Source organism: Rhipicephalus microplus, chromosome 6 (genome assembly GCF_043290135.1).
Source record: "Rhipicephalus microplus isolate Deutch F79 chromosome 6, USDA_Rmic, whole genome shotgun sequence".
NCBI lineage: Eukaryota > Metazoa > Arthropoda > Arachnida > Ixodida > Ixodidae > Rhipicephalus > Rhipicephalus microplus.
This window is the reverse complement of record NC_134705.1, coordinates 116,506,577-116,533,968: the sequence shown is the minus strand read 5'-3', so window position 1 is coordinate 116,533,968 and position 27,392 is coordinate 116,506,577. Positions and strand designations below refer to the sequence as shown.

At 44.1% G+C, this 27,392-nt stretch overlaps 1 protein-coding gene across 3 annotated transcripts in view; it reads left to right on the top strand.

Moving 5' to 3' along the window:
• Positions 1-270: 270 nt before the first annotated feature.
• LOC142765438 (uncharacterized) overlaps positions 271-27,392 on the top strand; it is a 54,525-nt gene continuing 27,403 nt past the window's right edge. The window contains exons 1-4 of one of the 3 annotated variants that reach the window (XR_012884253.1): positions 277-498; positions 24,417-24,553; positions 24,621-24,712; positions 24,795-25,029. Coding sequence is in view for 2 of the 3 variants with exons in the window: in XM_075866466.1 (XP_075722581.1) it covers positions 316-498; positions 24,417-24,553; positions 24,621-24,712 (412 nt within the window). In the remaining variant the exon portion in view is untranslated. Of the gene's footprint in view, positions 499-24,416; positions 24,554-24,620; positions 24,713-24,794; positions 25,030-27,392 lie in introns of those variants that run through there. The other 2 variants (XM_075866466.1, XM_075866465.1) reach the window with 2 other exon arrangements.

The following is a 27,392-nucleotide window of genomic DNA, read 5'->3' as shown; positions in this document are numbered from 1 at the left end:
GTGAATGTTGGATGAGCCGATCTGGAGAGATAGCCTTTCATAAACTTCAGATACGCACGGTCTGTACTATGACCTTCCTGTGTAGCTTAAAAAAGTGTCTTTTCGCGTTGACACGTCCTCTTTTTAACTTTAATGATGAATCAGTAGTGGTTTGTCCTCCAAAAATACCACTAAAACTTACGTTAGAAAAAGATAGAAAGCGGAATCAAAATTCACGAGATGAGTAAGATGGATTCGAGCGTGTGGTAAAGGGTCAAGTGTATAAGTGGAATTGTGTACACTTGATGCCCTTCTGTTGTAGTCGTCGGAGAAGCTATGCGTTCGTGGTTGCTGTTTTTCGCGCTTGATTTTGCAATATCGGCAATACCGATCCTGGAAACGACCGACGAATACGACGAATATGAGTGTGAAGATAATGAAACAACCCCAGCCAATAATGTAACACGCAAGCCTCCAAAGCCCATCCCGAATCCTCAAGAATTTCCGCACATATTTGACGTAAGCGAATATCTAAAGTCAATTGTTCCATGTCTCTTCGTGTTTGTAATTTTACCAACCTTTATGCGAAATCTTCAAACAAGGCCAGAGTGAAACTGAGGGGCTTTTCAATCTATCAAAAAGGGTTACCTACATTCAGTTATGCCCTACCAGCTTGCCCAAGTTTCCACGCGTCATACCAAGAACCGTTTCCGGCGAGTCTTCACTTCCGACCGACACAGTTTTTTTTAAAAATACACGTTAACTCTATTTTACCGAGTCGTGCTTCGGAAAGTGAGTCCCGACTTTTCAAGTTAGATATCATGCGTGTACAGGGAAAGTTGCAGGCGTGGTAAATCAGATTTTACCAAAGCAGGTAACTCGTTTCGTTAGAGCATACGTAAAGAGGCCTGCCGCACATTTTAAATAGCGAACGCGCATAACATATATTCCACAGGCTCTCACAATATATGATTTTCCACTGCATTTGAATATTTGAATATGGGTCTATTAAAGCATATACTACATGTTGTTCGATTGCGTATTTTCAGAAACTATCTAGGAATCACAGATCATTCAGAATCTTGTAAAGCAGATATACTTATTTCACACATATTTGCTAAAAATCTTATGAAGAAAATCACTTTGCTGTTTTTATGCTAAAATATTTGTTGTTTTTTGCAGTTATTAATTTATTTATAAAGTACTGCAGACCATAAATATGGCCCAAGCAGGAGTGGGAGGTGGTACAATGGTAATGATACGACCCGTTAATAGATGTACAGGTGTAGAGAAAGAAGAAAAGCAAAGAAAAGCACAACAACAACAACGACATAAAAATAAATCAGACAGGTGTACAATATATTAGCGGGTTACATAACTCGCACTTCAAAGTAATTTTCTAAAGATTTTAGTTCATTTGCAGACTAAAAAATATGGTGCGGCAGTTTGTTCCGGTCAGTTAAATTGCCTGCAATCTTTCAAATATTTTGTACCTTTTATTTTAAGACTGTTATACTACATACGAAACATAAGCAGTTTTTTATGCGTAGATATGAACTCGCAAAGGCTAAACTGCCCCTTTTCGAAAATAAAAGAACCACAAAATCAGCACAATGAAGACAAAAAGTAGAAGTTCTAGCTAGTGAGACTATAAACTGCAAGAACTGCAGCAGAGAAATAGCTATTCAAATAACAACGTATATTTTAGAGCAATGCACTAGGTACCTCACTTTGAACACATTAGCCACTCTCAAGATAAATGAAACATGCGAGAAAGTTATGTGTTTCATAGACTACTGAGAAACACAAGTTTCAAGGAGTTTCCCGAAAATATCATTGTTCAACATTGATTAGACAATAAAATCACACGCACACAATATGCGAAAACCGATAGATCTTTGGATTCCGTGAGACATGTGTACTTTTTCTTCACGTTCCACGCGCATGCCTTTTTCGTTCTAAGCACGCTTATTAACCCTGCAACAACGTAGCCCACGGCTGCAGCTACACCACCCTTTTTCATAATCCACGGCCTTACTTCAAATGGTTGATAAACTGAACCACCACGTAATATATATCTCGCCACAAAAATACTTTACTATAGTTTTAAATGCCCTTTATAACTCAAGAAAACGCACTTCGTGATAATTTCATATTACCAGTTTTGCATATATGAACTTACTCAACCAGTCAAGTGCAATCAAGTGAAAATAAAAAGCGAACGAATCCATACCCCCCCCCCCCCAAGCTTAAGTACTTGCAGTCTATTTGTCAAAAAAAAAAGCACTTGCCTCTCAGTAAGTGAAGCTCGTAACCTGCAAGTTAGTGGAATCAACTACCTCGCTAGCTAGAGATCGATACTGTCGTACTGTTAGCTTTTATTGCACTGGTAGTAGCACAGCTTGCCACTTAATAACAGTACGAACATATGTGTACTACTATTACCCAACAAGAGCTTTTCGTATATATTTGGTATACATATGCCCTGTGCATTCCCATATGTAATAGAGTCTTTTGCAAATTATTACATAAAACTGGGCAAGAAATTGAGTAGAAAGAGAAACGAATAGAGAAAAAGAGAGTATGGAATATACACAAACACGCAAAAAACGACAGCTATAAAGTGGAAGACGACCGGAAAAGTAAGAAAGAGTGGAAGAAAGCTAGAAAAAAAAAGAGAGATAAACGAAGAATGCCATTCTAAACTTCAATTCTTTTTCCATTCGTACGAAGCTGCCATAGTTTCTGTCACCGAAAGAAATATAGTATTAAGACTGTGGTATCTACAATTGATATACGCGTATTGTACGAGGTGCTTGTTTAAAGTAATATGAATGTTTGTGTTTACTTCTTGCATCATGGAGTAGTACTTCGAATAAGCTCACGGAATTTGAGCAGGTCCTTGCTCTCACAAAGTGTGTCGTTGTGCCACCAGATCCGCATCGATTTAGTGCACATCGGTATAAAGAGCGTGCCTCTAACTTTGAACGAGCCCCGGCATTATTCGTGTGCCACCTATCTATTTTTCAGAGAGCTGAAGTTTGCAATACATTTTATTCTACGAATCGTTGCTGCGTATTGCGAGCGATTCAGTATGCTTGCTTTTACATAGCACGCTACTCTTGTAAATTTTGTGTGATCTTCATATATAGCCTTTGTTAGGAGCAACACATTCAGATAAATACGAGTGGGATGGTGGGAATGGGGTATTTTTTATATGTTAATACGTTACGCTTCTTTATTGTGATTGTCCACAACCCATAATTAAGCGTTTCAATTATATATTACCTTACTTAATGATTAACGTGACTCGCTTCTTTGCTGATGTGTTTAGCGCAGCACGTTTTAATTGGGGTACTGTGAAGTCCGGTTTTAGATTGAATACTTTCAAAAATACCCCCCCCCCCTTGAGATTGTATAAGGAAGTATTATGTATGCTAATTCTTCCTACCGTTTACTGCTTATTGACTGTGGTCTTCTAGAACATGATCTACTAAAACAAATTAGGGAAGTGGCTTATAATCATCATCATATTGTGATCATTTTCAGCCTGTTTTAGTCTACTGCAAGAAGAAAGCCTCTCTCAATCAAGCATCTTCAGTGTTCCCTGTATTGTCAGACCTGATGTTGTTTTATGCATGCGATTTCAATTTCTATTTTGCTACTAACCTTCAGCCGGCTACTACTGCGTTTCTACTCCCTTGAAAACAATTATGTTGCAGCTGCTGTATACTTCTTGTATGTGTTACGCAATGCCTGAACAACACATGTGCAGTTCTTTAGGTTGGCCCCGCCACAGTGGTCTAGTGGCTAAGGTACTCGGCTGCTGACCCGCAGGTCGCAGGATCGAATCCCGGCTGTGGCAGCTGCATTTCCGATGGAGGCGGAAATGTTGTTGGCCCATGTACTCAGATTTGGGTGCACGTTAAAAAACCCCAGGTGGTCTAAATTTCCGGAGCCCTCCACTACGGCGTCTCTCATAATATGATGGTGGTTTTGGGACGTTAAACCCCACAAATCAATCAGTTCTTTAGCTTGATGTAAACCAATTTATCTGCTTTCTTTCTCGTTACGTGATCAATTCTGCAGTCCTGTTATGACGTAAATCTTATCGTTCTTGTTGCATTGCACGCGGCATTGTGCACAACTTTTTTCTCTAGTTGCTATGTCCTTCACAGTGTTTCGGTCTTGTATGTTAGTACTAGACGTATAAAGTGTTTGAAGACCTTTTATTTATGAACGGAGAGGGTTTTCAATACATTTCTTGTGAGTGGCTGCCGAGTGGACTACAGCTGATTCTTATGACCTTGCAGGAGCTTTTTGTTTTTTTTTCAATTTGATTAGGCTATACTCTTAGTTCTTGTCTTTGGTATACCTAATCTTGTAAGGTATTTTGTATTAACATTGATGCCTACTTGTTTCTAGCGTGGCTGTACAATTGCTTCTAGGTATGCGGTGAAGAACATTATGGTTATTGCATCTAGTAATGCGCCTGCTTCTTTTGCTTCTTTCATGGGTATTTATAGCTTTTTTGTGGAGAAATAAAGTAGGTGTATAGTTTTTGTTATTGTTGGCTAAGTGTTTGAAAAAATCTTTAGGTACTCTTTCCCATGTTAGTGCTTCTAAGACTGCGCCTATCCCTACTAAGTAAAATGGGCGTTCGTGGTCACCAAAAGCCTATTAAGAAGGCTATTGTATTCAGCAGCTAAAAAAAAAACCTGATTGACCAAACACACACTTTTTTGAATGCTTGCGTTTCCCGATGACATGAATACGTGGTACACAAAATTGTGTAGCGGCATTTACTCCATCAAGTCCAGGAGCGATCTATCGTTCGGACACCATATTTATCGCTGCGAATCAGGTGGCCTGGTGTGCAGAAGTCCCGCCTACCGCAGTTGGTTTCGACAAGCCGCTTGAAACGCAGGACATGATGATATGAGGTAGTTCCGGCCCTCTTCCCGCACCTGCACGAGACAAAAAGGGCAGCTTGAAGTCGTGTCTCTGGAGCCGCACTCCACTGTAATTGATGGCGTCACAGCCTAAATACCCTGAACCATTCACAGCGATACCTCCTAGGGACGAGTAATTCCACTCTGAAAGACAAGAACACGCGGAGGTATGAAAGCTCATGTGATGCACCGAAGATTTTATCGGCAATTTGCCACTGTGCAGCAGGACTGTCCACAGTGGCAGTACGAGCCGACGTAAGGGATACTTGATGGCATAAAAGGGTGACAATCGGCATCTGCTGCGTGATTAGCCAGAAAACTAGATCAGGGAACCCATTACACTCAAACTGAGCATAGATAAGCTGCAGCCGCACAAAGCTCAATGCTTCAGAGTGCACATGCAGCTTGCGTCGGGACACATTATTCGTGTTGCATCTCGACGAGTGGTTGAAGTGCTACAAAATCATCACACAGGGCTACTAGATCTGCTACTACGTATATCATAGGGCTGCCTAACTCATAAGAGCAGATCTGGTTCACGTGTCAATGCAAAGGACACACAAACAAAGTGTGCAGTAAGGATGTTGTCTGCCCAGCGACCACATATACTCTTAATTGAAGTCTGGGATCCCGAAAATAAAGGGTGAAACATAGTGCATGTCGACTTACTATTTCCATTCACTTCTACAGATACATATCAGAGGCTTGTTGATGGCCGCTTGGTGATGACGCCATGGTGGCACTGACAACGTAAATTCCGAAGGGGAATGTGCTCAAGAGTAGATAAAATGCACAAAGAGAGCAGCTGCAGGAGCACTGCTGTTCCTTATCACTCTCGTCTCGCGTTTTTCGAGAATGAGCTGGTCTAGCGGACTGAGCTGTTCTTTTGCCTCGAGTGTTGGAATTGTAGTCACCCTTAAAAAGCCCGTCATTATTCACATTACATCACAATAAAGAGTTTCGAATGGCGCGCACTTTGTTTTAGTTAAGTTCGGAAAGCGTGTTTCGTACACTAATTGAGTATACTGGTCACCTTGCGATATGCGTTCGCGCTCTCATATTTCACTGAGTGATGTGATGAAAAAGATGAAGCATGCTGGAGGTGCTACTGCGTGCAGACCAAAACCATAGTGAGTTCGATCCAAACGCAGGAAAGTCTATTCCAAGGACGCAAATTGTAGAGCTTCTTTGAGAGCATGACCATCATGCGTAAGTCGAAAAGTGGTTCAGTCAAGCTTTCGACGGCCCCACTCATTGGCAATTTTAACGGTATATAGCCTTTTCTTGAGAGATTGTGAGTCAGCCTAAGGAGCGCCCAGTAAATGTTATATCGGGTGCTGACTGCAGTGCCCGCACTTGATGGTTCAAACTAGAGCGAAGTAACCACACCGACCAGACATCAGCATACCTGAAAAAATGTAAGTCGGGGATGCTTGATAGCTTTCACGTCATTTGTAGTTGTGAAACTTTGAATATTATGGCACTAGAACAGACAAATGTGGAACTCGTCGTTGCTGGTTGAAGTGGCCCTAGCTGTTACTTAAAATTCGGGGGGAAAAGAGCGCTCTCAAAGAAAGGAACTTATAAACGCTCGAACACGTCCAGGTCAATGTCTCCTCTATTTCTTTCAATGCCAGTGCAAATGCGTTCTTCTCAACAGCAGCCGTTGGTCTACCTTAGTGCAGGTAGTGGTCTTGATGCAATACTACAGGATAAACAGCGCTGCTTGATTCACACATGATTTCGAGCACTTTCTCCGTAGAGGCCATAGACGTGCTTCCCCCTCCAACATCGTATATTTTTCAGACTCTTTCGTGCGCCTTCCTTGTGGCTCGAAGCAATGCCACCACACCGCATTGCGCTATGAACGGTCACACGGCATCTTGAAACACCGCAACTTATACCGAGCCAGCATGACTGCCAATATTGTGCACACGAGGAATGAAAGATGCCAACCCATGGAACTGTACACAACTAAAAAAACGAATACTTCAAATGATCTCCGTCGTAATTCACTGCATGATGGGGTCTCTCCCCCATGACTGCAAAATACACGCGAAGGCTACAGACGATGGGCGGGAGCAAGAGGTGGAGGAGAGAGTGGTGATCTGGTGGATCGGGCGCATCTGGCTGGCATTGATAAAACACACACTTTGTGCAAGCAAACGAGGGCATTGAAGAAACTGAATGGCCTCGCTTTCTAGGTTGATCGAAGTAGAATGATTTTTTATCCTGTCGGGAATTTCCTTTGCAAAAATTTCCTCTACTTAGCTCAGAAGCAGAGCTCAATTTTTAGCTGAAAGAGCTGTAGTGTTTTAACGCGAAAGTGTTTTATTCTGGGGTCCTTAAACACTTCAGTGACGCGTTTTCATCACGAAAGTAACGCAGAAAATTGCATACGATTAGATCGCAAATAAAAGAGTTTCGTCGCTTGGGGTCAAACCCATGACCTCTCGATCCGCGTCAGCACCAGCCTGACTTGTTATCCGCGCCACCATGGTCACATATGTTGAAGGCCATACAAACGCTCCTTTTTTATCTCACACTTTCCCTCCCAGTGGTCTTGATCGGTGGTGAAGTAATTAATGATGAACTTGGCCACCAAGGTTTGTTCCTGTATAGTGGTGTTGCTGCGAATTCATTGAATTCGGCAGGTTTCCAAACGAAAGGGCAGTTCATCTAAAAAATATTTATCAATGATTCATGGCTATGAATCGCAAAAATATTCACGAACAGCTATAAGGGCTACCACACAGTCACCCACCAAAGTGGGGGGAAGTCACCGGCTATTAACACCGCACACTCCTGGCGACGGCAAATTTGCCATGGCGTGTGTGATGTCATATGCTTCATGAACTGCAGTCATCATCTGCTACCTCAGAGTTAGCTGTTGCGAACCTCTCAATGTTTTTTGCCAAGCGAAATAAAGCTGAAATAACTCCATTTTTTGCACAGCTGACCTCGAAACAGTATTGTCGGCCGGAACACTGACGTTCACAAAGCTAGGGGCTTCTTGCGTCATCGTTCGAGAGTGTTCCAGTGTTGTCATGCTTTCAGGCCAGACGCGTTTGCCTAAAAGAATCCATTCTAAAATAGGTGCTTGACGAAATGGATTGAAATATCGTCCAGTTGTTAGCGAACACGCGACAATTCAGCAAAGTAACACATAAGAGAAAATTGGACGTCATGACACCTTTGACCCTTGACCTTACTTCCACCGGATCTTAGTGAGGCGCTCAGTCCTGAGGGTCTCCTTTATATACACAAATTTTCATTCGCAGTAGTTGTTTTGTGAATGTGTATAGTGCACGTATGCTTGGGATAGATTGCTTATATTTTAGTGTACAAGCTATTAATAAAGCTGAGTAAAAGTTGCTATTACAAGATATTTGTGTGAATTTTTGCCATAAAGCTGTTAAAATTGAGTTCACGCGAATGTCCGAACTCGGTATATACACTCTACTTATATACGCTCTATAAAATGGCTAACAAGAGAAGCAGCAACGTACCGTCTGTCATCATTGTTCGGCGTTCATGTCTTCGTTTGTTGCCATCCTATAGTGAACCAGTGTGTTGAGTAGTAAGATTTTTCCCATTTCTTTGCACGTACACGCTATAGGTGTTCTAGACCAACGCTTTAGGTCAGCCATGAATCACAAAGAGAAAATAATCATCATCAGCAACCTTCATGCGCTGAATCCCAGCCCTAGCACTTGGTGCATATGGTTATCCAAAGAAACCGCATCGTGTGGCCCCTAATCAAGATTCGCCACCTGTGCGTTGCTTAGTCATGTTTAGTGGACTAGTGTGTTGAGTTGTCAGATTTTCTCAACTGCTGTGGCAAAAATGCATCCCCTTAAACAAGGGCTGTTATGGGGGCAGTTCACATTCAGGCGTCGATAGAACGACGTAGGAAGACACCGAAAAAAAAAGAAACAAGATAAAAAACAGCATAGATAGTCAGAATATGTAGAGTACAGGATAAACCTAATCATCAACATGATTTTAGTTTCAGTGTTACACTCCTAAGATACGCATTGTGAGGGCCGTTAGTAAAAGCCACAAAACCGCCTGACGATTCTGATGGTCCTTTGAGCTTGGTACCTACAGAGGAACACATGAACAAAGTAAAGCAGACACAGGCTACTTAATATTCCTCGCTCCCTAAAATACAAAATGGGCACAACCTACGTTAAAAAAATACGTGCTTTTAAATTGTAGTCGAGAAAGGCACCTTAACATAATGTAAAGCTGTTGTTATACAATGCAACATACAATATGCAACTCAGTGGTAAGTAATCGACGTAAGTTTTAATTGTAAAACGCAAAAAACTTATACCTCATTGTGAATTAGAAAACACGGTGACCAATCATAGGCACGAAAAAAACAGCAGGCGAAAAGATAGAGCAAGTGGTTTGAAATAGACTGGCGAATGCTCAGCGAAGTCATGACGAGCTAGCCTAATAGTTTGCGTGGTTGTAGGCAGTCTTCAAGAAGTACGACGTCTTCAATGTTCAGTTTCGCAGTTGGCTTTTGCTGATGGGATGATCGTAGTTCTTAAAGGCCTTCTTTTCGCCATCGTTGTCAAAAGTCCTGTAGCTTGTCTTGTCTCTGCTTCCATTATTGGTTTAGTTGGTGCGATGATACCGAGGGAAACCCGAACGGCCTATGGCTTGGGATCGGAACGAGCGGTTTTCCTTCGAGGAAATGTGCTGGTGTGAGGGGTTCCGGATCTCGGACGTCACTGTAAACGTACGTGATTGGCCTCGAGTTGAGAATGGGCTACACATCTCTTAGAGTTGTGACAAGTTTGTCCATCGTGAAGCTACCCTGTCCGGTAGCTTTCTTCAAGGCTAGTTTGACGGATTTGACTAGACGCTTCTAGAATCCTTCCCACCACGATGCTTGCTTAGCGATAAAGTTCATTCAATCTTTTTGCTTAAGAATGCGCTTACGACTTCTTCCAATTGCATGGCTTTAGTGGTTAAGTAGTTTTTCGCGTCGTTCAAACGTGAGAGCGTTGTCGGAGTGCATACAGTCGCAGGAAATCCACTTCGTAAAACGAAGCGGCGAAAGGTGTGCAGAAAGCTGGAAGAAGACATGTTTTTCGCCAACTCGAGACGAATGGCTCTTAAGACCGCACAAGTTAAGAGTACAATGTACGCTATCTTAAACAATGAAATGACCTCGTTGAGTAGCGGTCGAGCGAAGTCGATTCCCACAACATGAAATGGTTTGGCTGTATATACTTTGTCGGGAAATAAAGGAGGTGTTTTCTGTTCCTGAACTGGTCTTGCATGCTGATGACAGCGCACTAAAAGTCCTTGATTACTTTCTTGGCTAGCTGCCATGCTTGCAAGATGCCAAACTGCTCACGTGAGCGTACAAGTGTGTCGCGTACACCAGCGTGTAGGAGCCAGCGATGGTGCTGAGAAACTAAGTTCCGAATATGGATGCTTTTTTAGAAGACCGATCGGGTGTCGCTCGGTGTAAGGTTTTTGACTGTAGTGAAGACGTCTTGCCATGCGTCATATACCAGTGTCATCTAGAAAAATCGATATATTACACAGATGGGACGCCACGGAGGGCAGCTCTTCTTTTTGAATTCCTCTTATCTCTTCTGAAATTGCTTTTGCTTGGGCTTCGCGCAACCAGAACATGTCAGCGCCAGCTATTGTGTGGGAGGCGAGAAACTCTGTTGCACTGCTCTCATACTTTAGCTTGCTGATGAATCGTAAGACTCAGGCAGTGATCTGGCGTAAGCAAATCATGAAACTGTAATTATCGACATGAATAAGTATTTGTGCTAACTTGGATGTTGTAGTCAGTGCTTCGAGTACTACTATGTGGCGTGGTTCTCCGTCCTCTTTTGTCGAGAAGTCCGAAGATGCTCGACTTGCCACGGCATGTATTCAGTGCCTTTAAGTAGCCACGAACGTCCCTTTCACGACAATGCGGTAGATACAAGCTGCTCGGCATTGGATCGTCTGGTGATCATATCTGCAGGGTTTACCTTCCCTGGACAGTGTTTTCACCACTTTATGTTTGTAACACCTTGAATCTCGTCAACTCCATGGCGTACCTATTGCTTCTAACGACGACTGTCGCCTCTGATCTAGTGGAGCGCTATCATTGAGTCCGTCCACAGGTGCACACTACTGAAGGAATTCAGAATGAAGGTTTTGATGTTTTTGTACAGTCTTGGTGCGAATAAAGAAGCCAGAATCTCGGAACTAGCCAGGGTAATTATTCGATGGGGCCAATGCGAGCCTTGAAATCGATGATTGTGGAATGAGCTTGTTCTTCATGATCGAGGGTGCATGGGTAGGCGACTGCACCGTAAGCTGATGTGCTTGCATTAGCAAACACGTGAAGCATGATGTTCTTGATCTGTGGTGCTAAATCGTGCAGGTAGAAGTGAGGTAGCGAGGTAGCTCAGTTTCGTAGAGAATAGAGAGATCATCACACCACCTTTACTTTTGAATCCCCAGTAAAGCAGGAAGAACAGTGTTCCATTCGATGTTGAGCTATCATATGCGCGGAAAGCCGTGCTCTGCCCTGATAGCTCAAGGTTAATAATCCCAATGGGTCGTACAGGCTTGCGGTTTCTTGCAGTATAAAGCGCTTCGTGCTAATGCGGGACTTCACAGTGTCAATGACAGGTTCAAGAGAAGAAGACATGTTTTCAGTATCTGGATGCCAAACCAACCCAAGAACCTTGAAAACACGCAGTAGCTCACTCACAGGAAGCTATTCACAACCTTGTTTCAAGCGCACGTGCTTAATAACGGCTTGTTCACTTGATGCCACTTTATAAAGTTTCATTGCAGCGCCAGCGAAAATTTCCGTTGTTTCTACGCACACTTTACGAACATCACCGTATGCCCATGATGCGCTGAGCCACACACTGCAGACACATGTCAGGCAACAACTCTGAAGTGCGGAAGCTGTGATGGTTCAAATGATGTTGCCTCGAAGGAATGCCCCCAGATAAAGAAAGAAATTGTCATTATCAAACAAATGGTCAGAGACAATTAATCGCACAGCGAGGCTGCTCAAAGGGTGCGGCATCGACGCAGCCGTCGTAGAAGGCGTGCAATACAGGATGTCGCGCGTAATCCATCTTATTCGAAGACCAGTAAAACAGTAAGCACGAAGCGAAATGAGGTGGACATGCCCACAGCTGCGAATGACTGGCCTACACTTCCTTGTACACAGCCTGCGAAGGGGCCCACTCTCAGGCCTCCCCACCTTACAGCATCCTCCGAGCTTGCTTCCATTGAGGATGTGTAAAGGGTAGATCGACAGATTATCGCGATGCTACGATCCCTGGTCGCTGACATAGCAGACCTACTGAGAAGCCTAGGAACTCCAACTGGTCGAAGTGGACTACAGGTGCTGGACGCGCTGAGCCTAGTCCTCGCCGCCTTCACGTAAAGCCATGGCAGGAGATCAACAATCATTGCGCGAAGAGGTTAGAGAAGCATCAGTTATACAGTGGAACGCAAGAGGACTTAGATTACGCATTTACGATTTTCGGCGATACGTGTTCTTGAACCGCTTCCAAATCACCGTGATTTGTGAACTAAACTTAACAAACTCAATCAGATTATCAGGACACATATCGATTCCACCCCAAACTTGCAATGAAAATAACAAGGTACTTGTGTACATTCGTCAGGAGCTTACCTACATTATTCATCCTGTGCCACTTCATGACGAAAACCAGTATGCTTGCCTGGCTGTGAGGCAAAAATTCTCACCTTCACATTAGTGTGTGTTTACCTACCCCCTTGAGCTTGTTTTGATCAAAACAGACTGGATGACATACTTGCGAGTGTACTGGACCCATAGATTATTACAGGGGACTTCAACGCACACCACTCTATCTGGGAAAGCTCAAAAGTCATTGTCATGGGCGGAAAACTTGCTTCATTTTTGTCGGCCCATGAAATTTCTCCACTTAATGATGAGAGCCCTACATTTCTACGAGGGTCCACGTACAGCAGCTGCTTGGACTTGCATTTGTGTCCCGTCACTTCACCACAAGCGTCAAGTGGTTTTTAGACATTGAGACGCATAGTAGCGACTACATCCCCAGTTATCTCAACGTCAAAGGCTTCGCCCGTGGTCAACCACCGAAAACCGTAATGATGATTGATTTGTCTGCATTCAAAACCAACATATTAGACGCATGTGCAAAGGGCTTATTTTCTGGTACTGAGCAAGTGATCAAAGAAGCAGCGCAGAGCGCGATGTGCACGCTGACGTACTCTTCAAGGCCCTCGGACACGGACGTCGAGTTAGAGCAACTTTTAGCGATTCGTCGGCGTGCAGAGTGAAGATGTCGGCGCACAAAGTTCATTGAATATTTACACATAGCAAGGCGCATGCAAAAAAAGATCCAGCGTCGTATGGATAAACTGGAGTTCCAACCGTGGGCGAAGTTTTGCAATTCTTTAGACGCTCGCAAACCACTCTCTCAAATATGGTGAATCGTGCGAGGCCTACGCACGTTTCCCGATCAACATTTTCCGTTTAAAGCATAGGCACTTTTTCAACGTAGAAAATAATCGAGATCGCGGAAAATTTTCGAAAGAAGATTGCACGTCCATCACATTGCACAGGAGTCCTTACTACTGCTAACACACGCACTCCCTTGATTTATGCATGGACCTGCCTTTTTCAATGGAAGAGCTGGACCCGGATTTCGCTTTTTGTAATCAGTTGTCGTTGCCCGGGCCAGATGGTATATCATACCGCCTATTGTTCAACATCGGTAATCACGCACGAAGTAATTTACTGGACGATTTTAATGAGTCTTGGCGAGCTGGAGCTCTTCCCAGAGATTGGAAAACAAGCCATTTGGTTCCAATTCTCAAACCTGGAAAATCACCCCAGGAGCTGACATCATACCAACCAATAGCGCCGACTAACTGCGTGGGCAAGCTGATAAAGCGAATGATTCTGGCTAGGCCCGAGTGGTTCTTGAAACGCTACAGAGTGTATCCAGACTCCGTGGCCGGCTATCGTCGTCTTCGTAGCTTCATTGACAATGTCATTGACATGGTTATATACGTACAACACCAGAAAATGAAAAATAAGCCAACGGCTATTTGTGGCATTGTTTTTGCATGACAAAGGAGCATAAAACAATGTCTCTTACGAAGCTATACTTGACGTCCTCGAGTCAGTTGGCCTGAGTGGGCGAGTGTACCGCTTAATCTGCTGCTACTTTCATATGAGATCGTTGTTTATGGAAAGTGATGATGGGCCGACATCTGAGCTTTACATACACCGTGGTGTTGTTCCCCGAGGTGGTGTATTGAGCCCCACACTATTCAGTCTTGTTATGGTAGGCCTCGTGGAAACTATACCAAATTATGTGCAGATATTTATCTATGCAGACGATATTGGTGTTTGACCACCTGGTGTAACAGGTCCACAGATACGGGCGAAACTTCATAAAGCAGCGAACTCTGTTCCGGCGTACTTTAGAGAACAAAGCCTCAAAATTTCTCCAGACAAATCGGCGCTGGTTGCATTCACGCGGAAGGCAATGACGTCATGTGCAATCACCATCACTGGAAAAATTGTCTGCTACACCCGCACACACAGGTTTTTGGGATTCACCATTGATCAAAATCTCTGCTGAAGTCCCCATGTTGCCACTCTAAAAAGGCGCCTAACAGCCATCTCCGAACTTTTCAACTTCCTCAGCGGGAAACAAGTGGGGCACGTCACTACATGCAATGTTGCAGCTATACAGGACGTTGTTCCTGCGATACTTGCGGTACAGCTTGCCTGTTTTGAGAAACTCTTACAAAAGTAGCACACGTACAATCGAAAACGCCCAGAGTCAGGCACTCAGACTTTTTCTTAGACTACCACAATGCACATCCACAGCGGGGACTATTGCAATCGCCAAAAATGATCCATTCTCAGTGCACATTACTCTAGAGGTGCTTCGAGCACATTTTAGGCACCTTGCTCGTGCCCCTGCCCACCACCTCGCTTCGCTTGCAGAAAACCAACCGAGTGCATTCTTCTATAAGAGAGTATTGAGTTACTGTGAGTGCCTTCCAGCAGGCCACATACCTCCGGAACGCATCCTGACATCCCCTAATGTTTAGACCGTCCAAACTTAAGTTTGACAGTGCCGGGAATTCGCAAAAAGGCGGATCGGTCAACACCATCTTTGAAGCAGCTGACTCTAATTATGCTGCACGAAGGATGAAAACACCACGTTAAACATTATACAGATGGTTCCACAAATGTTAGAGGATCTTCAGGAGCTGCAATCGTCCCAGCAAAAGCCCAAACCATCCAATTTCGAACGTCTCACAAAACGAAATCGACAGCCACAAAACTCGCAGCACTCTGCTGTGCACTCCGCAGGATTGATCAAGAAGCGCCTCTAAAATAGTGCATTCTCACTGATTTGAAACCAGTTCTGTATTGCATTCAAAGTGTGCTATGTCGTGGACCTTATGACCTATTGGTGCTGGAAACAAGACATTTGTATCAGCGAGTACTACAGAAAGCACATGACGTAACCTATAGATGGTTATCAGGCCACTGCAGTATCATTGATAACGAGCGTGCCGACGATGCAGCAAAGAATGCTCACGAAAATGACATGATGAGTCCCTATACACTGTCAAGAAGTGACGCAGCCGCAATGATTATCACACTCGCGCATGATGTCGCAGGTCTCTGTGGAACACGCCCGAATATCCTCACACCCGTCTTCACCCTCTGGATCAATACCTACGACTTCCCCTTCCATCTGGGTTTTCCGGATCTGAGACAACCGTTTTCTGCGGCATGTGGCTTGGGGTATCTTTTACGAAAGCCTTTGCTTGCCGCATCCGATGGGCAGACAGTGCTGCGTGTGACCGTTGCGGCGCTGACAAAACCATCGAACATATTTTGTGTCAGTGCCCTCAAAACAACCGTCAGAGACGGTTCATGGCTGCAGTGTTTGCAGGCCTCGACCACCATGCTCTTTCCGAAAAATTATATTTGGAATGCCGGAGAGGTCAAGCTTCACGATGAAAAGCAACGAAGGCCCTACAGAAGTTTCTGTGGTTGACCCGCTTCTTCGAACAATTGTGACATTCTAGTGGGTCTTTCGTCTTCTTTCTCTTTCTCATCCTGTTTCCTTTACTTTCCCGTCTCCCATTCTCTTTTCCCCAGTGCAGGGTAGCGAACCACGAACCAGATAGTTGGCGTTGGCTTCTTCTTAACCTCCCTGCCTTTCTTCAATATATATATATATATATATATATATATATATATATATATATATATATATATATATACATATATTCATAGCTTCATCAACGTTGTCGGCTCCAGTGATTGTATCATCTACGTAGTTGCAATCTTGCAGCTTCGAGATGGTAGCAGGGTGTACGCCAGGCTCCCCTTGTCTAAATGATGTCGAATAGTTGCCGCAAGAATAAGCGGCCTTGAAGTTGCACCGAAAGGCACCTGTGTCATCCGTAAAGTGATCACTTTTAGCAGCGGCTCGTTAAGCACAACGAGTTTCTCATACCACAAGTATTGCAAGAAATATTTATCATATTCTTTGACCAAAAATGGCAGAAACACTTTTTCAATGTTGGCTACAAGAGCAATGCGGTGGCTACGAATGCTTAACTGCAGACTTACTAATTCAGCGTTCAGGTTAGGCCCACGGTAGAGACTGTCGTTTATAGAAATGTACTTTTTCGCTTACAAAGAAGCATCGAAGACAACACGTATCTCTGTTGACCTGTCTTCTTTCATCGCAACGTGGTGAGGCATATAACATACTGGACCTGTTGAGATTACCGTGTCGTCGACCACTTAAGCCATGCGATCATCGCCATATTAGGAGATGGTCGTGTGATACGATATCAGTAACTCTGAGTTTCGAAGAAGCCTTCTCGGGATCAGAGTTAGCGTCTTTCTGTTGCGGCTTCATTGTCGTCGCGTTGAATATCCGTTTTCCACGGAACTTCATAGCGACCATTCCCTTGGTTGAGTGTTCTTAACGTATGTGAAGATATTTTGTCTTCGTAATCTGGCTGGCGATTCCATTCTCACGGAGTCAACATTCAAAAAGTTTTCGATTCAGTCATCAACGTGCAGCGTTTGTACGTTCAGAATTACAGCTTCAGTGCACAGCTGGGTGAAATTAGTTGTTGCTGGTTCGTGAACTTTCCAGCCAAATACTGCTTCTAATACTCTTAAAATTTGGTTTAGGACCTTTATGTGGCTTGCCACAAGTTCTCACTAGTGGTAAGCTCCGATTAGGATCTCTATGAACGTATCGTCAGCATTGGATAGCAAATCGAAACCAGCAATTACAAGGTTATGGCTTGACATTTCTTCGAGTGTGCTGCCTTGAAGTAATAGGACTGGTTGATTTCATATTTTCTCATTAACAAGATAATCTATGCTGTATCTTGATTCTTCATTTGTACCATTGAGTTGCGGTGTAACTCCTTAAAGCTTCGCTTGCTGTTATAAGTCACCGAAGGATCCTACCGACAAATTTTCTTGGCCCGTCGTTTTGCATATGAGTTTTATCGTAAGTAGGCTTGTCACGAACGTCCTCTGGTTTCCGCCGTCAAAAAGAATGCGCTTGACGGTTCTTTCTCGACCGAAAGACACATTTACAGTCGCGGTTTGAAGATAAATGAGCCGTTGTCCCGTAACTGGCATCTGAAGGAGTGTGGTCTCACTCTCGGAATTGAAACTCACGACGATTAGCTCACACATGATCGCCGCGTTTCATTGAGGACACTTAAGGCAGCTGACCTTTTTCTGTGGCAATGATTCGCTAGAGGAGATCGCATTGTACATCTGAGGCAGCGCCCATTTTGCTGTAGCTTGGTCTTCTTGTCTGTGATAGAGAGCGCGGCTTTGCAATGTTCGGTAGTATGTTCATCACTGTTAAAGACGAAATAGATAGTTTTTGTGTGGTACTCTGAGTCCGAAGCTACTTGTTCCGGCATTGTTCGTTTCAGTGGCTGGTGGTATAAGCTGCACGCCTTAGTTGGTTTATCTCGCTGTTTCGGTCCATGTCAACGCCCCAGGACTCACAGCATTCTCGCGCTTCCACTTCCCTGCGATAAATTCAAGCAGGGATCGTAGGCTACTCTATGGTGCGGAAGACGTTTGCTCACCTACTCGATCATTTCCTGTAGGTGAAGAAGGTTCGTTGACTATTTCACCACGCCGGTACTACTCGAAAACCAGCTCTCGTAGTACTCTGAAGCTGAGGCTACTTGTTCCGAGATTGTTGGTTTCAGTAGCTATTATCGGTCGAAGAACTGTCCAAAACGTCTCCTCTGTTATCTTCGACGCCCGTATACGTCGAATATCAGCCTCGTTGTTATAATACAAACGACGCGATTTGCGTGCGTCTGCGGTTGAACGGACGAATTGTGGGGTTGATGACGTGCTCAACGTGGTCTTTTACAGTGTATTACTTGGCAAACCGTCCAATGAGGATGGCCCGTGCGTCTTCATAACACCTTGAACTCGCAGGTAGTCTCGAAATTGCCGCAGTGACGGGGCCTGCCAGCGCTGATTTGAAATAGACAAACTTGTCTACATCCGTCAAAGTCGAGTTCTCGTGGACTACATTTTGAAAATGTTCCCAAAAGTGAGGCCAGTTGCAAAGCGTTCCATGTAACTTTAGTATTTATACTCGCGGAAATCTTATGCTGTGACTAGAGGTCGGGGCATCTGCTGTGTAATGGTCAATTTTGGCAGGGCATGTTCTGCCGAGGGCTGCAATTGTGGAATCCGGTGTTTCAGTTTGGACGAGTGTGTAACAGCCTTGTCTATGTGCTCGGCAGCCCGAAGGAATTCTTGCTCAGCATCAGACCTGTTAAGTACGGCCCTATTTCTCGATCAATAGATTTCAGTTCACCTGTTATATCATCCGATTGGGCTGCTAATACCTGAAGATTGTGCAAGCCTGTTCCATCTTTTGAAATAGCCACCTCGATTCCAAATACCAGCTTCGTTAAAAGCGTGCGATCAGCTTTTTGTGTGCCTTTAAGTGAGTCCATAATGGTGGTAGGTTGAGACGTAGCAGCCTGGATGACTGGCCGGTCGAAATGGTAACCAGACGCTTGTAAGTCTTCGGTTGCTGTGAATGCCGTCATTGCATGGCTCCCGCTGAATTTCCGGCACCACCTTGTAGAGACAAATGCAAATGCCTTGGGTAGAGGGATAAAAAACTTGAAGGCCGCGTTCACGCTGAGCATTCCGGCTGCCGAAATTGCTCGAATCTGATTTGGTGGCGGCCAGATCCGCCGAAAGGGCCCTCTCTGCGTCGATTGCTCTCGGACCGATTTTTGCGGCGTCTGCCGCCAAATCGCTCACTGCGGCCCAGTAGGAGCACTAGTCAAGTAATTTCGAAAAATGGTGATTAAACTTTTGATATGCCGCAGTGCACGTAACTGAATGTTGTAACCAACAGGAGGTTAACCCATTCTGTGCCTATGTCAGGTTCCTATTTCTTCGAAGAGGTAACCGAGGTTGTCGTTGGCGTGAACAAGCTTGTCGTGGTCTTGTAGAGCAAAACCAACCAACCGACGCCGCTGCGTCGATGGCTTTTTCGACTGTTCATGCATTACAAAATAGCAACTCTCTGGCAAAGCAAGCAGTACTGATTCTTCTTGCTTCCAGCGTACAAGTATCATCGAAGTCTATACCACCGAATCATGTAGTGGCATTTCAGAGCCTCCACGACAACCGGGTGACAGCACATACAACCCATGTTCGCCCCGTGGTAGATGGCATATTCAGCGGTGCGGGGCGCGTCCAATGTGAACGATGGTGCATTTCAGCGACAAGGTAATTCTGGCCGCTGTTAAAAGCGGAAGATTTAGTGTGAACTAGTAATAATGCCGTAGAAAAACTCATTCTTGACCTGCTGGTCAATCACGAAAAAAAAATTGACAGATCCCACGGACAGTGGGAATCGATGATATGCGAAGCACGAATGAGGAAGGATGATATGTCGCTCTAAAATCAGCACAACGTCACATGGTGGAGGTAAATGATGCCGTACATGACTTCTGTGTCATGATTATTATGTTTGAATGTGTCATTTACCTCCGTCATCTCTTCACGTAACACCAAACTTAGTACATGTGTAGCTGGCGAAACAGCCACGAGCACGCTATGAGCGTGGTATGTTGTCTTGTTCTTACATGACACACGTGTCAGGCTTAGCATGTTTGCGCAGTCATATACTTTCGTCATTGATTGACGACACGTAACACAAAATTTCGTATATGTGGAGCTAGCAAAAGCGAGGGCATCATGAAGGGCCACATATACTCCAATTCAACGTTTACGTGCGTGCACGCTGTCCACAGCGACGCTACGTTAGCTAAACGTGAGAACTCTATAGACTGACGGCATGCGCGACCAGCGTCCGCTGGCGCCGCCCAACGGCAACCAGCGCGAAATGCGACATGCTGCATTTCGTGCCGGTGCGTTACCCAGACAACCCGCTTCCCCCCCTCTTTTTCCCCCTCTTTTTCTCACGGAGGGACGCCGGACGTGCTGAAACGCGCATGCGTCAAAGCAACGCAGCGCGCGCCTGCGAGTATATGGGAGGACCGGCACTTGACGCGGCCACGCAGGTGTGACGCGACAAAACGAACGCCGCAAGGCACGCGCACCGCGTCATATCGAAATGTTTTCGCGCCTTGACTGTGGCTTGTAGTCTCTCACAAGACACGCATCTCATGATTATCAAGTTTGCACCAGTCAAATACTTTCGTCATTCATTCACGTACCGTAACACCAAATTTGGTATATGTGCCGCTAGCGAAACGGCCACCGAAACGGAGCGTGGCATGTAGTCATGTTGGTACATGACACGCATGTTGTGATTATTATGTTTGGATGTGTCACTTACCTATTACGTCCCTTTGCGTAACCTAATACCGAGTTTGGTACATGTGAAGCTAGTGGAACGGCTGTGAGCACATCATGAATGTAGCACGTAGTCATGTTGTGACATGACACGCATCTCATGTTTATCATGTTTGGACCAGTATCATACCTTCGTCATCCATTCACGTCCCGTACTACCGAATTTGGTATAAGTGAAGCTAGCAAAACGGCCGCCAGTGCATCACGTGCAGTGATGTTGTTACATGACACGCATGTGATGATTCCATGTTTTGGTCTGTCGTTTGTGCTCGCCATGCAATCATGTCATACCACACCGGTTTGTAACATGCCATGTGAACGATACCACCGCAAGAGCTGCAGGATCAAAAAATGTAAATCATGACATTCATTACATACATGTTATGATTTTCATGATATGACTAGTCAAATCTGTTTTTCATACAGTCATGTTATGCCATACCAAGTTTGCTATCGATACCATTATCAAAACGGCCAGGAAAGCTGAATGTCGTAGGCGGATAGATAGATAGATAGATAGATAGATAGATAGATAGATAGATAGATAGATAGATAGATAGATAGATAGATAGATAGATACGCTCAAAGTCGCCGAATTGTGCTAAGAAATTCTTCGCATTAAAAAAAAAAGAACTTGTCTCGAGCAATCGAGCCGCACCTGAATGCCACAGCTGCTTCTTCGTAAGTTGCAACAGTGTCTATATACTAAACGTTTCGCACGCATCGTTTTTCTCTCGCAATATGCCCGAAGCATCTTGGAATGCAGGCTCTAAGCCACCATTCCCTAGTAGAGCGTAGTTCCTCGTCATTGTTGCTACTGTTTTCCTCTGCAAATGGCTCGTACCCAAAGGAGTGGATTGACCGATTATGAGGTGAATTTGCCCGATACTTTCAGCATTGCGTCATTACTAAAAACTTTTTTTTATTTTTTATGAATTGAAGTGCAAATTGCAAATTGGCAGAAAAAAAATAGAGAAAAAATAGCGAGACCGTAATTTAGCAAAAAAATCGTTTAGTCGCAGTGATGTATGCCTGAACGGCGAATAAAACATCCCTGTGGCTGAAACCCAGTGTAGAGGCTCCAAATGAAAGAATATCAGGTTGTGATAATTGCAAGCCCCGTTTTTGAAAAGGTGGTGCTAGTATGCTTTGCCTGAATAAATCGAAACGGCGACAATGTAATAAAAAATGATTGATCGTTTCCTCTTGATTACAGTAAATGCACATAGGGGAATTCAATAAACCTTATCTATGCAAGTAAAAATTGAGGGAAGTAACGCAGCAACAAAATTTCGTGATAACAACTTCCATCATCCTTGAATTAGACAGTTCACTGCGCCAGGAAAATAACAAGTGGTTGTACTCCGAAGAAGCCGTCAGTGCAGGGTCTGAAAATTTTTGTCTGATTTTAAGTGTGCGAAATAGCGCCACCGTAATGTGTACTGTATGAGGAAAAATTGGAAGGATTGGTGCCGAAAGCGATGCCTTTGCAAGAAAATCAGCTATTTCGTTTAACAAAAAACCTTTGTGCCCTGGTGCCCAGGTTGAATGAATACTTCGGAGATGACAGGGAGGTAATGATTTAAAAAGTTTCAGTATGGGTGAGCGAGCGGATGTGGACAGAAAAGAGCAAACAGATAATGACTCAGTTATGACTGCTACGAGTGGAATGGAAGTATTTACCTTTCGCATAGCTAACATTGTTGCTATCAATTAAGCCAGAAAGACAGGAGGAAAATCTGGTAAGTGAAGTGAAAATGACCAATCAAGTACGGGGCAATATATTCCGCCGCCTAATTTCTCATCTGATTGCGATGCATCCGTTGCAATATTGACATTTGTTGACAGAGTACCTAAATGGTCCTACAATAAACCATTTAAAATGCCTGTAGGCAATAGCTTAGTGTGAGTTGAGAAGATATCACGGTAAACAATTTCTGGAAAAAATTTTTTGCTCAGTTAAAGGTATGAGATCACGAACTTGTACATTTAGAGGCTCAAGTAACGATTGAACAAATACTATTTGTGGTTTGTAAAATCTGGGCTAATGCACGGAGAAGAATATGTCAGGATTGGAAATAAAAATAATTTGTTCAGTGTTAAACGGTGCTTCAAATAGTCGTAAAAAGGTCTACGCAGTAATAATGGCAAAGCGACATAATAAGGTTGGTATTCGTGCTTCAAGGTATAACACTGCATTTGCAATATACTTTGGAAGTCGTGAGCAGAGCCATAAAGCCTCTCTTTCCAAAGAGAGGCTCATTAGCCACCTAATCTGAGCGATGAATCGGCGAGATTTTGGGGAGAAAATTACTTTTTACATCCCAATTGTTGTCATTCCTACGAAAAATTATTATGAAAGTAACGTCAAGATTGTAAAAGCACGTACAAATAAAGAAATTTAGCGAAGAAAATGAGAAAACAAAAGTTCGAAGATAAGAACAAAGAACACTACAGAAATAAAAAACGCCAAGTCTGAGCGGTTTGCGCAGCACAGACACAACGAAAGCTTGAAAAGTGCCCTTTCGGAACCTTTTCTAAATTTTTTGGGGGGTAACTGCTACAAGCGCACTTGCTACGTACGCACTACGCCATCTTTTATCATATAATTTGTTAGTAGGCCAACATTCGCTATGCTATCCTTCGTCATTACTCGGAGAAGCGTGGTATCCGATACATACCTGCTAGGAATTTCGTGCAATTTTTTTACGCAGTGGCTGATGACGGTGAAGATTTATGCCTGAAGTCGGCATGCGCCGCAGTTGATATGTGACCAGGAACACGTTTTCTAATGGGTTGGAGTACAGGACGACCCAATCGTTATGCCATTCGCGTTGCGAGACGCCTGGTTGTCCTTTGGTGTTCTAAGACGCTTTAGTACTCATATTACCGCGAGTTCATCCTGACGTCAAACCAACTTAAAATCACCTAGAGACGTGTTTTAAGCACCGGCGTGGCTCAGTGGTAGAATATTGGCTGGCATGCAGTGGACCCGGGTGCGAGCGCTGTTTTATGTTAACTGAGTTTTTTTAATTTCTTTTGATACATATTTTGGACACTGATGGCGACGGCGTTGGACAACTACGGCGCCACAAGTGACCTATGTTCTGATCTCATAACAGCCTTCGATGTAAGATATAGCAGGCAGTCTGTGACTGTACGTATTTACGTGCGTGTTTCAGGTTTGCTTGAATACATCACCAAGGGAGCTGCGACCACAATTAGCATCCCATGGTGTTCTAGCCAAAAAACTATAGTTTTTTTAAGAAGTATGTTTTCACGAAGCACGCCTTCACAAAGCTTCTCTCCCTTTACACTTTTTCTTGTGCCTGACCACGAAAGATCTACTAAAGAGTTTTCTCGAAAAGCTTCTGATTCTGGGGTTGACCCATATTTTTCTGCCTTTTGAAAGAGCTCTCAATAAACATTTTATTACAGAAGTAGTTCTTTTTTAAAGAAGACTTTACAAAGTTAATTTTTACGTGAAATTTCGATATTTACTATGTTCAATTTTGGTTTTCTCATTACAGTTTTACAATACAACAGAGAAAATATGGGTATACAACACCACGAAAAAATCCAACGAAACATGTATGGTGGATGAAGTTGATCACATTAGCTATATTAATGTGTTCATAACAAGACTTTTTTATGTGGGAGAAACAGTGTGAGTTTATCTTACTTTGAAAGCAATTGGTCTGAATCAAAATTAACACTACCTTTTTCACGTTTAGACAAAACCTCACCTTTGAAGCAACATTCAACGTCAACCCTATCATCTCACCAAAAAGTAAAACATACAATGAAATGAAAATATCGATTCCAGGCAAGTAAACTGTTTTCCTTCTCAGAGCTTTGAAACTGCAGTTGATGCACGTATTACTTACCCCATAGTGTTATTTTAACAGGCTGTGATGTAACTACTGCAAACAATCCTTCGATTATTTGTTATGGCGAAGCATTCAACATGAAATAAAAGCAATATCGACACTTTATATATACCTTTTCATCTAGCCACTAACGCCTGGGGCTCTCATCATCATTCCCCTGCCATAGTATATGCCAAAGTTGGCATAGAAGGACACAACTGCATGATGAAGGCAAGTCGCAAAATGAAGAACTCAGAATGTCTGTCTCCTACGTGAGGAAATTCCTTGGTGTGGCACTTTATGTGCATACCGAAATAAAACAGTCAGTAAATAAAATAGTTCTGGCAGCTTCATTAGTAGTGCACAACTATAACATTGCATGTGGCTTCAGCCACACCAAGTATTTTTCTGTTGGATGCACGAGTGTTTGGATTACAGTATCATAGTTCCTCGTGTGACTGCTACAGTGATGTGCTGTCCAAGAGTACGGCATCACTCGCGGAATATTCAAATGAGCGATCAGTCATGTTTGCACTGCCAACGCTTCACGCATCCAGACTGAGTGGTTTTCGAAAGCATGTGATATTCACACAGAGAACGAGGATCAAGGTTCTTGGTCGGAGCCAATTAGGTAACCCGTAAATTTTCTGTACACATTCTTCTACCATCATAGAAAGACGTGCAGGGTTTTCCTGAGAGCGCGCCCGCTCCGCTTCTGCTTTGCTGGCCCGCAGCTCCCTATTTGATTGACGGCGGGCTGTTTTGTTCTGTCTTGCTTTCACCACATTGTCCCAGCGGCGAGCCCGCTGTGCTGTACTGGGATTTTGGGGTGTTCATGCTGCAGAGTGGTAACAAAGAGTATTCACAGAGCTAGCTCCCAGCAGCGAAAAGAAAGGATGCGCGCCAAACACGAGCGATGCATGCAGGTGTTACCCTCTATAGCGGTCACCTATACCTCACTCGAGCATGCGGCGCCGAGTGTGTGGGGGTGGGAGGAGGGGAAAATGCCGCTTGTGGACTCACCAGAGAAAGCGCAGCTACGAGAGATCACCGCGGCGCTTCTAGCCAGACCAAATGAAACTGGTGTACACGTCACCGACAACGGAAAAGGCGCGAGCATAAGGAGCTTGACTAGCAAGCTGCAAAATAAAATAAAGTGTACAGCCGCAGCCTTCTCTCTCAATGAATTTTACCTCCATAGCTTGGCAGGGAGAATGGGAAGTTGGAAGAGAAAGTAAGAGGAATGTGGGATAGAAGAGAAGCGAAAGGATAGAAAAAGAAGGGTATACGGCTTATTCCCGACAGCGCGTGCGCGCGCTGCTTCTCCACAAAAAAAAAAGCTATTACACAGGCCGTTCGCACAGGAGAAACGTAGACGAACGAGATGTGTCCGCTTCAAATAAACGCTCTTGATGTTCCGTAAACTGGAAAAGCAGCACAATACCATGAATTGATTAGGAAGTGTATGTGATCTCTTACCAGCAGTGGGGTGGCATGGCGGTGGCTTGTCATAAAACACTCGTCGCTTGATGGCTACTTTGGCCACAACAGTTTTACAGCGGTTCTGTGCGTTCAATGAATTTGAAAACAAAGAACGGGGAGGCGGAGGATAGGGTGTATAGTTCCAATGTCATACAAAGTGCCTTGGACGATGCGTACTCCTTTTCACTCGTTCTGGTCAGCGGCTATTCTTGGTTAGTCGGTGGCGGTTGCTCATTTGGTCTCCCGGCATCGGTGGCCGCGTGCCATATAGAATTCAGCCGGGAGCCATCGGGGAAAACCCTACTTCGATACCGCAATAGGACCACGTTCTACGGCGATGCCACAGCAAGAAAGGAGCTGCCTGGTGCATTTTTGGACCTGATTGTTTTGACTCTTGGGAGCTTGCTCCTTCTCCTCACGGCTTGTCCTATGTCGGTGGCGCGTACACCAGTTTTGCCTGTGCACTTCTGCGGTCGTGCTCAACGTCGCCTCTGCGGTGATTTCAACAATGCTCATTAAATGGTGTGCTGCTCCCCAAGGCGTCGTGAAGGATATATAAAGGGTATATGGGGTAAATAATCTTTGAAGTAAAGGCAGCTCAGAGTAAAATGAGATTTGAAGAGATGCTTGGGAAAAGGAAGGAGAGTAGATGGACCGGGAAAGATTTCAGGTTTTGTATAGGAAGGGCGTGGACACAAAATGGTGAAAAACGACTAGAAGGCTCACCAGTATATATACGGCTGGCACTGTGGGCGACATAGTAACAAAGAGAATTAAGTGAAAAGTCAGAGAGACGGAGAGGATTTATTGAATAACAGCAATAGAAAAGAAGCCGGCTCTCAGAATTTACCGAAAGGGCAAGAAGAAAATAAGGCAGGTGAAGTTTTATGATAATTCAAGCGGAAGCGCTTTACTACTTGAAACTAGGTCGAATTTCCTTAGAACAAGTAGTCATAAAACGAGATTCATTGAAGAGGAAGAACAATGTACATGCTGTGGGGGAGCTAAGGAAATGATGAAACATGTTCTGATTAAAGGCGGGGATATTCACCTAGGTATACGTGTGGGTACAACCGTACATGAGGCTTTGTGGTTTAGGAACAAACATGCAAAGCTGCACACGTCCGCGATAGAAGCAAGTGAAACACGGTTAGA